At 43.8% G+C, this 12,449-nt stretch overlaps 1 protein-coding gene across 1 annotated transcript; it reads left to right on the top strand.

The window, feature by feature from the left end:
• The first annotated feature begins 780 nt into the window (after positions 1-780).
• On the top strand, positions 781-12,209 carry GCNA (germ cell nuclear acidic peptidase). The gene is made up of 10 exons (XM_065643419.1): positions 781-1,001; positions 1,815-1,864; positions 4,436-4,487; positions 4,859-4,932; positions 5,392-5,832; positions 7,149-7,320; positions 8,388-8,532; positions 10,336-10,474; positions 10,989-11,193; positions 11,907-12,209. The coding sequence occupies exons 1-10, from the start codon at positions 781-783 to the stop codon at positions 12,157-12,159; spliced, it is 1,752 nt and encodes a 583-aa protein (XP_065499491.1). The 3' UTR covers positions 12,160-12,209.
• The last annotated feature ends 240 nt before the right edge of the window (positions 12,210-12,449 follow it).

The raw sequence follows: 12,449 nt of genomic DNA, 5'->3' as shown, positions 1-12,449 counted from the left end.
TCGCAGGTCCCACTATCCACAACGGCTTCAACTACCCTTTCTTTGTTTTCACTAATGCAAGAACTCCAGTGTGTGCAGGAACCTCAGAGAGCTAAGGAGTTCTCTTCAGGACAGTCAACTGCCCGTAAAGCACATTAAAAAACCCAAACTACACCGCTTCACCAGAATGATCATTTTTGCCTCGCATATGCTAAGCCCTAAGAAGTCTCTCTCGCTTACTGATCACTATGAGCCTTCAACATTTTTTTCCAGTCTGCTGGAAGAAAAAGAGAAACTCTTCCTCCTCACAAGTGTTTTGTTGGAGATACAGAGCCCTCTAACTTAGTTACCTGAATAGGTGCTGGTCTCAGGGCAAATAATTCATTTCGGGCTCCTTTGGCGTAGCCGTTCAGATTTTTGTTTTGCATAAACAACAACCGTGTTCCCCACCTGCAGCTCTGCGGTGCGGCAAGGACTGCGGTTTGAAGCCGGTGTCAGCCTCGCTGGGGGTGCTGCCGATGTGTCTCGGCTAATTTTGTCTCCTGGTTGTGCTCGGCTTGAGACTCGGTTCGTGCCCGGTGCAGCGGTGCCCCCGGGCCGGCTGTGCCCGGCCTGCAGCTGCCGGTGCTGGGTGTGGGCCGCCGCTACCCCCGCAGCAGCCCTGCGGCCAGGGCGGCGCTCTGGCCCCTTCAGCTCCGCCTCGGTGCGAACCCGCCGCTCCGGCCCCGAGTGCGCAGGCGCGGGCGGCGCGCACGCTCCTGCCCGGAAGCGCCGCGGCGGGCGCGGGCGGTTTGAAGCGCGATGGAGCCGCCGGGCCCCGCCGCGCCGCGGGCCGGGGCTCGGGCCGCGCTCCCGCCGCAGCAGAGCGGCCCGCACAGCCCCCGGGGCGGGCAGCGCCGCGCCGCCGCACACGGGCAGGGCCGGGCGGGCAGCGAGGCCGCGGAACGTGGCGGCGGGGAGGCCGCGGAGTCCGGCCGGGCCGGGTCCCGCTGCCCGGGGAGCCGGGGCTGGCGGGGCGGCAGGTGAGGCCGCGCTCGGGGGGCAGCAGCCCCGTCCTCGCGTTGTTGTTACAGATCATATCTAAATATAACGTTAGATTGCGCCCTCAAATGTTTTATGATAATAGGTAGGTATTAGCATGTTTCAGAATTATGGTCTTTAAGCTTTAGGTAACTTTAATGTGGTTAAAAGAAGCCGTATTCATATTTTTAAGCATTTGCTAGTGTATTTTTCAAGTTGTTAACGTTTGGGTTTTGTCAGAAAATGAAATAGATAGAGTATCATGGCTCGCATGAGAACCGCAGTGCGAGTGGCGAGGCACCGTTCTGCGGCTCAGGAACAGCTTCGTGAAAGCTGCCGCAGCCGCTCGGTGTTCGTGGCGGGCACATCGAAGTGCGCGTTACACAAGAGCAGCTTGTTTCTCGTTTAGTGGTTTTAGGTTTCAGACTTAATACAACACGACGCTCTCTACCTTATCATATACCACACGTAAGATGAGAAACAAGCTTTTTGTCCCTTCTGACACCCAATTTGAACTTAAACCAATGTCGCATCCTAAGCCTGCGTCTCCAAACGGTTCGGTCTTTCAGATTTTGACAGCGATTGATTGCTACTTGAATACTGAACATATATGGTTGTTATAAATTTTAATATACAAGTTCTGATATTTCTATTTTAAATAATTTAAAACAGTTCAGCCTATTTTAGACGCTCAGTGTGTTTTCAGTGTATATTTGGCTCTCAGTGTTCACAGGTGTCTCAGACCACTGGAGATACAGACCTACCTGCTGCTGACCTAACGCTCTTGATACTATTCTGCATTTCATTTTTTGCAGCAGTGTGCTGTGCTTCTCTTCCAGCAGTGATGATGAGGAATTTGAAATGTGTAAGTAATAGCACATATTAGTTGGTTTTCTGAAAAAGTATTAAAAGGACACATTTCTACCTTGTTATAGTGAAGCAGTTTCTACACGTGACTTTCTTTCGTTGCTCCTGCTGCAGAGTCCATGTTCTCTGTGAGCGGTGGGAGCTCTGTGCCGCAGGGAGCGTTCTTGAATCTCGTGTCTCAATCTTGGATACTTTTTGCCTTGCTTTGTTTTTTCTTATTGCCGTAGTTTTGTCTGTTCCCTGTCACTTGCTTCCTCTTAGTCTACGGAGAATCTTTGAATAAACGTATTCTCTAAGCAGTTACTGTTCCAAACATGTGTCTAAACTACTCGGAATTCCCTCTTACATGTCACGGCTTTTGCTGTATGAGTCTTAACCAGTCAGAGAGATGTTTTTGGCCTTCTGTAGTGGCTCAAAGTCCTGGTAAGATAGAATCGAATACTAAATTTTACACAATGGCTTCTGCTGTGCGTAACTCCCTATCTTTATGTTTAGCCTGTACGTACAAAACATGAAGTTTGTATTTTCCTTTTTGGTAATAGCCGTTATGACGATCATTTTGTGCGAGGGTGCTTGAGTACACGCTGCTTTTTTTTCCTGTTGCAAGAGTTCTGTTTAGCTTGTTCCTTAGATGGACTAATCATGGTTCTACTACATCTCAAGTGGGTTTCAGACTGGTAAGTAATTTAAAAGTTTGTAAATCTTGCAATATGTTCCTGATTATGTATTCAACCTTTGAACAGAGGTGGTTGAAATGGTAAGGCAACATGTCGTATCTCTTTATTTTGACTTTTGCGTATCACTCTTGTGTTAGTCCAGATCCTTCTAAAGCAGATTTCTCATTACTTTAGAGTTCGTGCTGTACTCCAGCTCAGTGCCACGTGAATGATCCTTAAGCATTGTCAAGCCTTACTGCTTACATCTAGCTGAATTAAAATGCGCTGTGTATAGCTCCTGTGCTACCTCTGGGCTTTTAAATCTGATAAATATTTCAATACTGTCCATTTTTTAGGTCATTGTTCACTTTTCTGTCATTTTAAAAACTTAAATATTTGACAGTCTGCTCTTTTTTTCCCTGCTCTCCTTTTGCCTTCTCCATCCAGGAGGCTGTCGAGCCCCAAAGTCACGAGTCAGCTCTGCTGTGGGAGGTATTTGGGAGTAACCAGTTGGGCTTGGAGCAGAATATTTGCAAAGCTGTTCTATTGCCATGCTATAGCGACAGCTGTAGGAAAGAGTGAAATGAAAATATCTGTGTGCCAAGAGACAAGAAACTGAAAATAATTTATTTATTAAGTAGCAGGTCATATTTTTCTGTAAGCTTTTGGTTTCCTGTGACCAGCTGTCAGCCTCCCTGGTTTGGTGCTTCTTCCTGGTGCAGGAGCGCTGTGGTTATGGTTGTCTGGAAAAGCTGCTGGCCACTTGGGCTTCAAGGAGCCACCTCGACACGGTGGCTCGAAGGCGGCAGATGCCGTGTTTACTTCTGCAATGAAGGTAGCGGGGAAGACTGCTGAGTGCTAAAAATGAAAATAACTTAATGCTCCAAATATTTTGTGAGCTTCAAGGTCTTGAATTCTTGCCCTCCCCGCCTTGTGCTTTTCTAAGAGGACAACACTTAGCCCTATCTTATGCTTTTTAACTTTTGGTGTGTTTTCAGGGTAGCATTTGGGTGTAGCTCACCTGCCCTTCCTGGTACCAGAATCTACCGATCAGCCATTAAAGCTTTATTGAGCAAACTTATCTTTTCATTTTGGGGCTTATGGCATAGTGTAAAAGTTTTTAATCTCACTGAAGTCATCCATGCAGCCTTAGATTGTGAGAATGAACCTTCCTTAACTGCTATTTTGGCCCATTATGTTCTGAAGAAAGGACAGTAGTTTCCCTTCTCCCCAACCTGATTTATGCATTAATGAAATTTATTCCCCTTCGGCTTTCCTGAATCTCGCAGAATGATGTTGTGTGAAATTTTGATGGCATTTCTAATAATCTCTTAAGAGTCACTATTTCAAGCATGTGCAATACCACTGCCTGAGCTGTGCTTTCTGTGTTTGGCAGTCACCTCAGTATTCCTGGAGTGATTAAAACACATTTATTTCTGAGAGGTAGTATTGAATTGCTGTTCTGCTGTGGGGTAGTATTGTTACTGTTTTGTCTGAACGTTTGTTTTGGAGTCACTTAGTGAAATAAGCATGTGGACAACTCTTTGCAGTAGGAAGACTGCTACCCGCAGTCATTGAAATGCTTGGAGAAAATATTAATAAACCAAATTCAATTCCACCCCCAACGACCCACATATACGAGGAGGTTACACTGGATAGTGCAAGACACATAACAGCACTTCTTATGGGGCTTTGTGCTGGGCAAGGATCGAATAATGAAGGCAATGCCAGACAGCTGCTCTCAGCTTTGAGGAATTAAGAGCTGGAATTCTATGTAAAGGATTCTTATGTTTGGTTTGGGGTTTTTTTTTAAGACTTTAGACTGAATTTTTACTATTTGCAAACTTTTCTCTTAAAAAATGCATAACAAAAGAAACAGAAGCTTATTCTTAATTAATCTTTTATTGTTTCAGTTTTAGCTAGATTGAAAACTCCCAAATCTGTTTCTAAAAAGGCGGAAGCAAGGTGGGTGCTGTAATTCATTACTTTTCAATGTTTATATATTAGTTTTCTGTATCATGTTTACTATTCAGAACACAGAAAAATAATCAAAAGTTTTAGTGATTCAGAGGCAGATATGTGTGTAGGAGTGAGTGCAGACAGAAGAACTGTTGTGTCCAATCTGTACGTTCAGGTCAAATGTAAAATGGGGTGTTTGGAGCTGTGCATTCTCTACGACCATTCCTGCTGATGGACGTAGCTGGTAACATTTCCTGTGAGCAACTGATGATGGTATAATGGGTGGCTTTTTTTGGTTTGCTTTTTTAGTAAGGCAAACTTACTCTTCTGTTTCCCTGCTCATGCCTGCCTTTTCACATTATTTGCTTGTTTTACAGTTTGAAGGACTTTATTGATGACTCAGATGATGTCTTCTTGGACTTGAAAGTGCGAAAGAGCACAACAAAGAATGGCAAGTAATTGTCGGACACCAAATATGAAGCAGGAATTTTAATGGGTGGGAAAAGCATTTATTGCTAAGGTCATAGATTTCTGAGAGAGCTTGTTAAACGTAAGGTCACTTTGTCTCTTCCTTGAGGGTGACAGAGGCTTTTCTGTTTCCTCTAGAGGTAACAGAGGGAAGCATGGTCCTACTGTTCTGACAAGTGTACGTTCCAAAGTGTTGCTGTAGGTCTCCAGATACTGTGGATGATCTGCTAGTATTTGGGTTTGGGGAAAGAGCAGCAGCTCATGGCTGATTAGACTGAGCTGCAAATACTGGTTGCTGTGGAGAGAGGACTTTGGGTATGCAAACCAGCATTGCTATGGCTGTACCAAGTCATTCTGTAGCCAAAAGATGCTGAGTAAAGAAAGAAGACAGGTCCTCTAAATGAAATTATCAAAACTTTGGGCTGTTTGTTTTGAATTGCAGCACAGAAGGATCTTCAGACCCCAAAGAAGTGGATGACTCCTGGAAAGAAAAACAGTTGCTGCCAAGAATTGCAGTATCCAGAGGCTTCAAGTGACACTGGACGTTCTGTCTTCGTCGAAAGTCCATGGCCTGGCTACCAAAAGTGGGGAGTGAAAGACCCGAAAGAGATTTGGAGCTGCATAAAACTCCCACCTCCCCAAAATCCACGAGAATCCGTTTCCAGAGGCAGCCCAGACCTGCCTGTTAGAAGGAAAGCAAGCAGCTGTGAAAAGGGTGTAGAAAATGAAGTGCCAAGTGCGGCACCACGACAAAGTAGAGAGGTAGAATCAGGCAGCTCAGATGATGAATTTGAATCATTAATAGAACGGATAAAGAAACGAAGTACACCCCGACAACGAGTCTTAAGCACAAGCAGAACTGTCTATCAGCCAAGCGCAACTGGTAAGCAATTGTTCTTAGCTAAATTGCGAGCTACCTATTGGTAGCAATGGTATTGCTAATTAGCTAATTATGTTCATTTGTGTGGCCTGTGCTTTAGAATTGCAACTGGCATCTTGCATTTGAATTTGATGCAATGAGAAATTATTCTTCTGAGCATTCTGAAAGGTGATTCTACCAGTCTTGTGGTATCAAGATTTAAGTTTTTCACTATGGCTTGATTTTACAATTCCTATAATTGTAGATGTTTTTAGTTCTTAAAGTTGTTCTGAAAACAAATCTAATTGGTGATTTTTGAATGATAACTAATTTTTTAATGGATGATAGCAGTTAATGCGAAGCTGTCATTTTGATAAGACTGAAATTTTGAGCAGTTTTTATTTAAAATACAGTTTATAATGAGGATTTCCTGAATCAGAAGCTCCTTCCCTCCTTCAACTAAGTGAAGTGAGCTCCAACTGCAAGACTGCAGGGGAAAAAGGGCTATTGCTGAGGAAAAGCAAGTGAAAGCAAATCTCTTTCTAGAAGAGTAAACCCAGGGTGCCCTCCTCGCTAACAAGGACTAGTTGAGGGCAAGGAGACCTATGGAAGAGGATGCCTGACAGCATGGAAATACGGCCTGGGAAAGAGCAAATTTTAACTTTTATTAGAATTTGTCAATGTGGTCTAGAAAACATCTTCTAGAAGTGAACTGGCAGTTGCGTTGGCTTCTCTGTAGATGGTTGAATAGTGAAAGGAAACAAGTGGCCCAAACAGGGGAACAGTTGTAGAAGAGCTGGCGGAGAGAACATCTCCTGAAACTGCAAACCTTGACACTGTCCTTGATTTCTGGAGTTGGGGTCACTCGTTTTAGCGATCTGTCCGGATGCGGACTGGGGAAATAGGCAGTGACCTGATCAGAACTTGCCTGGAAAACGAACGATGTGCCTTCTGGTACATGACAGGTCAGAACGATGGTTTTGTTCAAATGGTGTCTCTGCATTACCACTCCCAACGTGCTCGTGATGACTTTGAATTGACGCAATGTCACGGAAATGTCTGAGCGAAGTCACAAATGGTTTTCCCTCCGCTTCCTAGAGGGAATGTTTGAAAGTTTGGAGTCTGCTTCTCCTTCGTGGAATGGCAGCTTTGTAGTATATCACAGCAATTACCTTTCCATCAGTTGTAAAAGCCTTTGTGTTCAAGTATGCGCAGTGAGAATGTGTGCACTGAGGGGGAATATTTGACTTTTTTCACCTTTGTCCGTTACCTGGTTGCTGACATCTGTGCTCCTGATTACTGGACAGTGTGTAATCCTGTGACTCTTTCTGTTGAACTAGAAAACATGAGGCCACCCTGTGAGGATGCCCAGCGCTTGAAAGGGGAGGGAGTCAAGACGCCAAGGCCGAACTCCCTTTTACTTCAAGAAACACCTTCCAGGACAGTGGCTTCTGGAAGAACTCCGAGAAATGAATTAGTCAGTTGCTCACAATCAGCAAAGACAGAGAGAAAGTAAGTGATTCTCCATCTTTACTGGGTTCTAGGACTGTTCTAGATTGACAAAGAGATGCTAAGCATTTTGCCTAGGATGATGATGTGATTTTTCTGGTACCAGGGAACTTCTGCTGCCAATTCAGCAGTTGCTAATGGTTAAGCAGCGGGAAATCAAAGCTTTCACTCTCAGGTGTGACAGGGAGAATAGAAGCTAATCTCTTATTAGAGAAGTTGATGACAAATCTGACAAATGTCAAATCTATGGAAGTGTGAGCTCTCTTGCTATTTGTTGTCTTGGTACGGCAGACTTCTAATGTAGACTGGCCCTACAGATTCTATTTATCCAGCTGCCTGCCTCTGAAAATGTATAAAAACTGAGTCTATTAGGAATTCATGCCTTTCAACAAGCTTGTCTTGATATTTTTTATGTGTATCCTTATAACTTGCAGAATTCATGTTTCTTTTTCTTTACATGGATGCAGCTTAAGCTTTTCAGAATATCTTTCATTTCTAATGGCTGCCTTTGTTCTGCCTTTTAGCTGTGTGATGTTTCTTTTAGTTATTTTATAATTGTGTATACCAATACAAAACCTTGAAATGATGTCTTCAAACTGATGCTTTGTCAGGATGCTGCAGTATTGCTGTTAGTCATCCTAGAGGAATATCTCCTTCCCCTCAATGAATTCCTGAGGATTCCCAGAGCATCTCTGGCTATATTTCTGAAAATATACCTTTATTGTGGGTGATCATGTAAGGCTGTTCATATATTGATCAAGTTTTGGTATGGTTGTGGCTCGCTGTGTCACAAAGATTTGAACCACTCTCTTTTCCTACTTAGGAGTCCTCATAATCTAGTTTTGTAAATTAATGATGTAACTGCAGAACTATTGCAAGAGTTCTGCCCTTTCATGCCCCTGACAGGGGAAAAAGACAGCATAAGCACGTGCGCAAGCCAGTGAAGAGAGTCAGGAGAGGTTTATGCTGGCAGCAGCACCCCAGAGATCTTTATTGGCTATAAAGTGGCCATTATTTTTCAATGTGATATCTCTGTACTTCAGTAAACTGCTTTATGGCTTTTCTTGCAGGCTCAGGGTGTGCTCAGTGCCCGGCTGTTTCTTGCAAGATCTCTCAAATCCGTCTTCTGACTATGTGAAGTATTTCAAGAAAAATAAGGAGGAGCTGGCACAGAAGCTCTACTCTCTGTATAATAGTACCATCTTTGAGCAGAAGGTTGGCTTCAAAACAAAAACTACAATTCTAAAATGCTGGTTAATGTGTTGGTCCTCATTTTTTGACGTGATAGCTCTTTATCCTCTTCAGTTACAAGTTAAGCTTTATAGCAATGACTTAGTTCAAGCAGTTTCTTTGAAATGGGTTTGTCACCACGGCAGCGGTTTTCAGCTTGGCTCACTTTCCTGGCCGCAATGGTTGTACCATCCCTAAGTGAGCAGTCTGGATGGTGTCCCAGAGCTCCTGAGGAGAGAAACTGCTACGTGAGGGGCCTTGGATCAGTTTGAAGAGGTGACAGATAATTATCTTCATGTATTTCCTAGCACCTGCATTGTCATCAGCTCAGCGGCCCAGGAATGTTTCTGTTGCTGCCTCTCGTAGCAGACCCCAGCAAAGGCAGCTGTGGCTTTCTGCTGTAAAAACCACGAGGTTGCTTAACCACCGTTGCTTATTCAGCTTTCACTGGAGTAACGTGTACTAGTGACCTCTGCAGCGTTACCACAACCTAATCGCTACTTGTAGTACAACTCTCTTGCCTGCAGCTGACAAAGACAAGTGGTGGGAGCATACGTCGGGGAGCTGATGGATAAAAGCATTTATTTCCCTTTGCTGTTGGGGCCTGTTGCTTCATGCTTAGTCATGCCGCACGTGGCCTTCATTCCTATTGCATGTTCATGTCTGCTGTTTTGGAACAGATTAAAAAGCCGCTTATCCTTTGAATAACAGTTTTGGGTGAACCTGAAGCTGTAAGTTCCAAATTCAATTTCAGAGAAACGCTGTCTTGACCTTTACATGTTCTGGGATACTGGAGACCCTCTTCTGGTGAGAAACATCCTTGAAAGGAAGGACACTGCCCTCAGTAATGTCAATAGAATGTTGTTTAGGAAGGAAAATGTTTCTGTTCAGCTGAGAAAATACCGTTGAGCTGACCAAGGACAAGCTGAGGTTATGATTTCACATCGAGCTGAGTTGAACAGGCTCACTGTTGCTGAAAGCAAAACATCCTCACCCCAGTGCTTCAGCCCTGTACCTGTGCTGGCACTTACCACTGTTGGACCATGTACTTCAGCTCATTAACTAATCGAGATGACAGAAAACTGTTGGTAAAAGAACAGAGCTAACCAAGATAGATCTGATGAGCACTTATAAAGTCAGGAGCAGCACAGAGGATAAGCAAGGGGAGATCATTCACCCTCTCGCAGTGTGAACATGCATCAAATCAAAAATGCCGAGTTGCAAGCTCAGAACAACCAAAGCAGATGGTGCTTGACCTGTAAATTATTGAGGTGTAGAACTTCTGATCACAGACTATTGTGGATGCTCATAAAGCACATGTATTAAACATATACACACGCTCTCTCCACGAAACACCAGAAAACAACTTTAAGGGCTATTTAATGCAAAGGAACCACCTGTGGCTCAGTGAGGTGTTGTCTTGCAAATGAGTAGCAGTAGGGAAAAGTACTTTTTTTAAAGCGGAAATTCTAGTTTATGCCTGACCTGTCATTGTATTTCCTCTTAAGCAGCATGTGTAGCCACTCTTGGCGGCAGAACAGAGGAACTAAGGGATTTTTTTGTCTCATCCTGCAGTGTGAAACTCCCGGTGTTGGTTACAGAAAAACTGATCATGAGAATAAGAAGCCGTGGAGGGTGGGTTTGCATCTTAAGTGACAACAGTGTTAAGGGCACTAACAGAGACATCCTGTACTGGCTTTGCAGTAAATATCAAGGGGAAGCCAGAGGGCCAGAAGAAGATAAGCAAGGTAGAAAAAGGCGGATTACACGTACTGTTTTGTTTTTCAGCTACCAGAGAAAATGGTAATAATCTGGAATAAGAAAATGAGAAAAACAGCAGGATATTGTGTAAGTGGACAGACAAAAGGTCCTGAAGCAAAGCGTTATGCTCGCATAGAACTTTCAGAGAAAGTCTGTGACTCTGCAGGTAGGTAAAAGAAATGTTGATTTTTTTTTTTTCTTCTTTGAGAAAGTGAGTTACAGAGATAAAAACATGAATCTGAGGCCTAAGAGAACTGGAACTGAACCCTGCTTTGAAATTTCCTATTAATTTGAATAAATTATTAATGGTAGTACTTGTCCTCACAACCCTTCTAAGAGGCTGGGCAGATTTTTAAAAAGTGAGATCATTGCAGGTCCCTTCCAGCTGAAATATTCTATTTTAATTGAGGAGACAATTCGGTGCTGAGCTCTAGTTGTTTCTGGATGAAAAATATCAGTGTTAGAAAAGCAATCAATGAGTCTTGGCCTAAATAACTGTTTCAGGACTCATTAAAAAAAATAAAACACCACCACATTGGTAATTCTAACCTCCAAAATAACTCTTGCATCTTAATAAAGAATTAGTATCTAAGGCCAGAAGCAGTGACTAAGGTTGAAAGCCTGTACTTGCCCACACGTGACTGATCTTAGTTTCTTTTTTTTGTTTGCCTTACCCCAAGATCGTCTTCGAGACACGCTAGTTCATGAGCTTTGTCATGCAGCCACCTGGCTGATCAATGGTGTTCGCAACGGACATGGACAATTCTGGAGATTCTATGCCAATAAATCAGCGATGATTCATCCAGAACTGCCAGTAGTAACACGATGCCACAGCTATGAAATTAATTACAAATTCACCTATGTGTGTGTCCTGTGCAAAGCTACGTGAGTAATGTTCTGATCTTGCATGTGACTGTGTATTAACTTTGTCTCCAACGTGGCAATGCCCTGTGTCTCAAAATCACGGATCTCTTATAAACTGTGAAGCAATTGGGATACTCTGAGCGGTCGTTTCACGTTTCCTGAGCCCACACAACTTCAACATGCGACTCCACGTTTGCTTCCAGGTAGTGTCAGTTCCAGTTCAGAGGTCAGGACAGGCAGAAGTGTCTTCTGAGGACCATTGGTGATGATGGAAGGTCTTTGGGAAGCAGTAAGAGATCAGAATATGTCTCAGCTTTGAAGAACATGGCAGGGAAAGGTCACACCCCATGTGGTTGCTCTCACTTTTCAAGCATTGCTCAAACAATGTAAATTTGGGTTCACTTTCTACTGTAATTAATATTGAATGAACTTGTGAAAAATTTTGGCCACTCATCTCTGTTTTCATGATCAACACTGATCCTATTATAGGCTTTTTGGTAGGGGGTGGTATTTCCAAGGAACCAAGCTGAAAAGGCATTGGAAAAGTTCTAGGGTGGAGAAATGTGTAATACAGATTTGATCGTTCTGCTGTGTGAAGCATGCGGTCTGTTTCCCACTCAAAAATGCCAGCTTAGAAATCTGACCTGCGTAGCCTGGCAGAGAGCAAAGAGCCCTTTCCCACAAGTACTGTCTACCTCAAGTGGGAAATCAAGGTATTCATTTTTCCATTTCAGGATTGGCCGTCATTCCAAGTCTCTGGACACAGAGCGCTTCGTGTGTGCATTCTGCGGGGGGGAGCTGGTCCTGAGCCAGCCCATGCGGAAGGACGGCACTCCTGCCAGGACGCAACTAACGCCCTTTGCAAAGTATGTGAAAGAAAACTATGGACTTACTAAAAGAGAGCAGCGTGGGCTGAGTCACACCGAAGTCATGCGGAAACTCAGTGCTGATTTTGCTTTAAAAACTAGGCTTCAAGATTCCTTGTGATATCTCAGTAGGCTTCCTTTCTTGATGCTACTTAAATTTTGTAGGTAGTAGTACATGAGTCCAAGAATGTGCTTTGGAGGATTCCAGATGACTGTAATATTTTAGCATTGAATACTTCTAATAAAGAAGCCTTTAGGGGCTTTTCTAAAATGGGCAAGAATGAGCAAGATGTAATGATGACAGAAAGTCCATGGCACTGCACAGCAGGGTGTGGGTTGGGAGGCACCTCTGGTGTCCCCTGTCACCCATGTCCTTCACTGGACATTGTCCCAGAGGTGTCCCCAGCCTCA

Source organism: Caloenas nicobarica, chromosome 12, assembly GCF_036013445.1.
Source record: "Caloenas nicobarica isolate bCalNic1 chromosome 12, bCalNic1.hap1, whole genome shotgun sequence".
Classification (NCBI taxonomy): Eukaryota; Metazoa; Chordata; class Aves; order Columbiformes; family Columbidae; genus Caloenas; species Caloenas nicobarica.
The sequence above is the reverse complement of the archived record's forward strand: the minus strand, read 5'-3'. Positions and strand labels throughout refer to the sequence as shown.

Coding starts and splice junctions, on each gene's coding strand:
- GCNA (XM_065643419.1), top strand. CDS start 781: ATGGAGCCGCCGGGCCCCGCCGCGCCGCGGGCCGGGGCTCGGGCCGCG. Junction 4,488..4,858: donor TCTAAAAAGGCGGAAGCAAG/GTGGGTGCTGTA, acceptor CTTGTTTTACAG/TTTGAAGGACTTTATTGATG. Junction 11,194..11,906: donor TGTGTCCTGTGCAAAGCTAC/GTGAGTAATGTT, acceptor TTTCCATTTCAG/GATTGGCCGTCATTCCAAGT.